Below are 2,533 nucleotides of genomic sequence, written 5' to 3'. Positions count from 1 at the left end.
TGCTATGTGAAGAACCGCCGAAAGAACAAAACTGGAGGTATCACAGTACTGACTTCAAAATGTGCCACACAGTGATGGCCTCCAAGCTAGTATGGGACTAGCATGAAACCAGAAGCAGTGCAATAGGATGGAATTGAGATCCCTGGTGCATATGAATGTGTATCTAATCGACTTGCTTTGCAACAGACGCAAATACCTACTCTAGAGTCATGGCTATCTACATGCATCTGGGTGAAATTAGACCTATATATGCCACACTTGGCCTAGATGTTATGTGTTACAGAAAATAGCCCCAAAAGAATAAAAGGCATATATTCAAAGCTTGAAGCTATAAAGTGACTGAGAGAACTTGTAACATTTAAAGAAGGCAGACTGTGTGGTAGGAAAGGAACCAGGGAGCACCTGAGTTCTCCCAGGGACTGGCAAGCTCTCAGGTTTTACTGCTGATACCCACACCCTGTTCACAGAATAAACCAAAGCAGATGAGGGAATCCATTTGTAGTATTGTTGGTAGATGCATGAGTCCTACCAAGGTCTCTCCTCATAGAGGACAGAAGGGACTCTGGAGAAGTCCCCAAAGCTCCTAGGTATACTTGGCCACATGTACAAAAAGGTTTTAGGCACGTGTGTTCCTTATAGATTTCTCTAAGAAACTAAAACTATAAATAAAAGTCATAGCTAATGTCTGACACAGCCCGAGAGGAAGGGGCAGGAGGTGGGGGTGGTCTCTACCTATGCTCTGTTCTCTTAAGATTTTTAAACTGAAAAATGTCAGGCAGGATGTGGTGGACAGTTGCATTGTTCTTGTCTTTCAGGATTGACATGTATTCGGAAGGTTTAGCAGATTTGAATGAGATGTTTATTCTCTACCCATTCGACCCACCTGGGGTCAAAGAAGCAAATATTGCCCTGATGAAAGAGAAAGCAACAAACCGTTACTTTCCTGCCTTTGAGAAGGTTTGCAGAAGCTGTTTGTACTTCAAGACCAATGATACTAGTGGGGACGCGATGCCTTATACCTGTAAGCCCAGCACTCAGGAGGCTGAGACAGAACTCGGGCTAGGCTGTTGAACAGCATACGTTAGATGAATGGCATTACAAAAGACTTACACGGCTCTATAAAAAGAGTTTAGAGCAGTGGTTCTCCACCCTCCTAAGGCGTGGACCCTTTAATACAGTTCTTGATGTTGTGGTGACCCCCAAGCAAAGAATTACTTCCTTTGCTACTCTTATTTTGCTACTGTTATGAATTGTATTATAAATATTGGATATGTGACCCCAAAACTTGTACCAGAGTGTGGTCTAGCTTTTGCCACACCAAAAAAAGTCATGCACGGTGTGAGTTGTGCAACCACTGCTGTTTTAACTATTCTGGAGACTGAAAAGGAGATCAAAGTGCTGGCAGATGCAGTGCAGATGAAAGCCTGATTCCCGTTTCATGGGGAGCCAATGGGTTAAGGCACCCCCCCGCATCCTTTTATAAGGGAGTTGGTGCCATTCTGCAGGGTCTCCTGCTTAGTTACTAATTTGAACCCCAGAGCGCCTGTCTACTAACAGAATGATGCTTAGGGTTAGGGTCTCAACAGGAGGAGGAAGGGGGCCCCATTCTGGCTCTGTGGGTTCAGGATGTCTTCTCCTGAATTCTCCAGGTGTTAAAGAGCCACGGACAGGACTACCTCGTTGGCAACAAGCTGAGCAAGGCTGATATTCACCTGGTTGAAATGATCTACAACATGGAAGAGCTGGATCCCAACATTATAGCCAACTTCCCCCTGCTTCAGGTGAGCTGTCTTATACTTCCCCGCCAGGGATCTGATGTTTAGGCTCAGACAGGTAGCATGTGATCTCTAACCTGCACCCTTATCCCTTGGACTCAAAAATGAACTTACGGGCATTGTTCTTAGGTTTTCAGAAAATCTTGTTCTGTAAGAAAAGCAATTGGATGCTATCCCAGAGGACTCAGCAGCTCTGCCCCATCCACCCTCTTATCCCATCGACACCTTTTTTTTTTCTTGGTCTCTGGGACATCAGCATCCTAGGTGGGACTTTGTCTTTGCAGAGTTCATCAGAGCTGATCTCTCTCCGTCTGATCTCAGCTTTCACCCCTACTTGTCAAATATCGATTTCCCTCTGGCATAGACACCCACACACGTACATGCACACACCTGCACATCAAAACTGTCTTTATCTCAGTGTAAAAGTGTGGTTATTATTGACACTTGATTGGTGTAATGTTTATATTCTTTTTTTCTTTTTTTTCATTTGAATAAACTGCAGTTTTATGCTTCTAGCAATAGTAAACACAAAGTACAGAAAACTCACCCTCTGCCCAAATTAACATAGCTTTCCCCGGCAACATCCTGACGAGAACAGTGAGTCTGTTAAAATCAGCGCGCCTACAGAGGCACGTCACCATCACTCAAGAGTTTGCTCGGAGCATACATATGACCCATTTTGGTAATATAGTACAAAGCTAATTTCTAACTCTAAAGTCCTCCATATCCCTCTTTTTTATTTTTTATAAGTTTTTTTT

At 43.7% G+C, this 2,533-nt stretch overlaps 1 protein-coding gene across 3 annotated transcripts in view; it reads left to right on the top strand.

Annotated features, from left to right (window-relative positions):
• Nucleotides 1-2,533, top strand: part of LOC101987899 (glutathione S-transferase A6) — a 35,872-nt gene that overhangs the window by 12,822 nt on the left and 20,517 nt on the right. For all 3 annotated transcript variants that reach the window (XM_013351080.2, XM_005359852.1, XM_013351079.2), the window contains exons 5-6: nt 816-957; nt 1,650-1,781. In XM_013351080.2, the coding sequence (XP_013206534.1) occupies nt 816-957; nt 1,650-1,781 (274 nt within the window). The remainder of the gene's footprint in view (nt 1-815; nt 958-1,649; nt 1,782-2,533) is intronic.

This window comes from Microtus ochrogaster, linkage group LG2, assembly GCF_000317375.1.
Source record: "Microtus ochrogaster isolate Prairie Vole_2 linkage group LG2, MicOch1.0, whole genome shotgun sequence".
Taxonomy (NCBI): Eukaryota; Metazoa; Chordata; class Mammalia; order Rodentia; family Cricetidae; genus Microtus; species Microtus ochrogaster.
The sequence above is the reverse complement of the archived record's forward strand: the minus strand, read 5'-3'. Positions and strand labels throughout refer to the sequence as shown.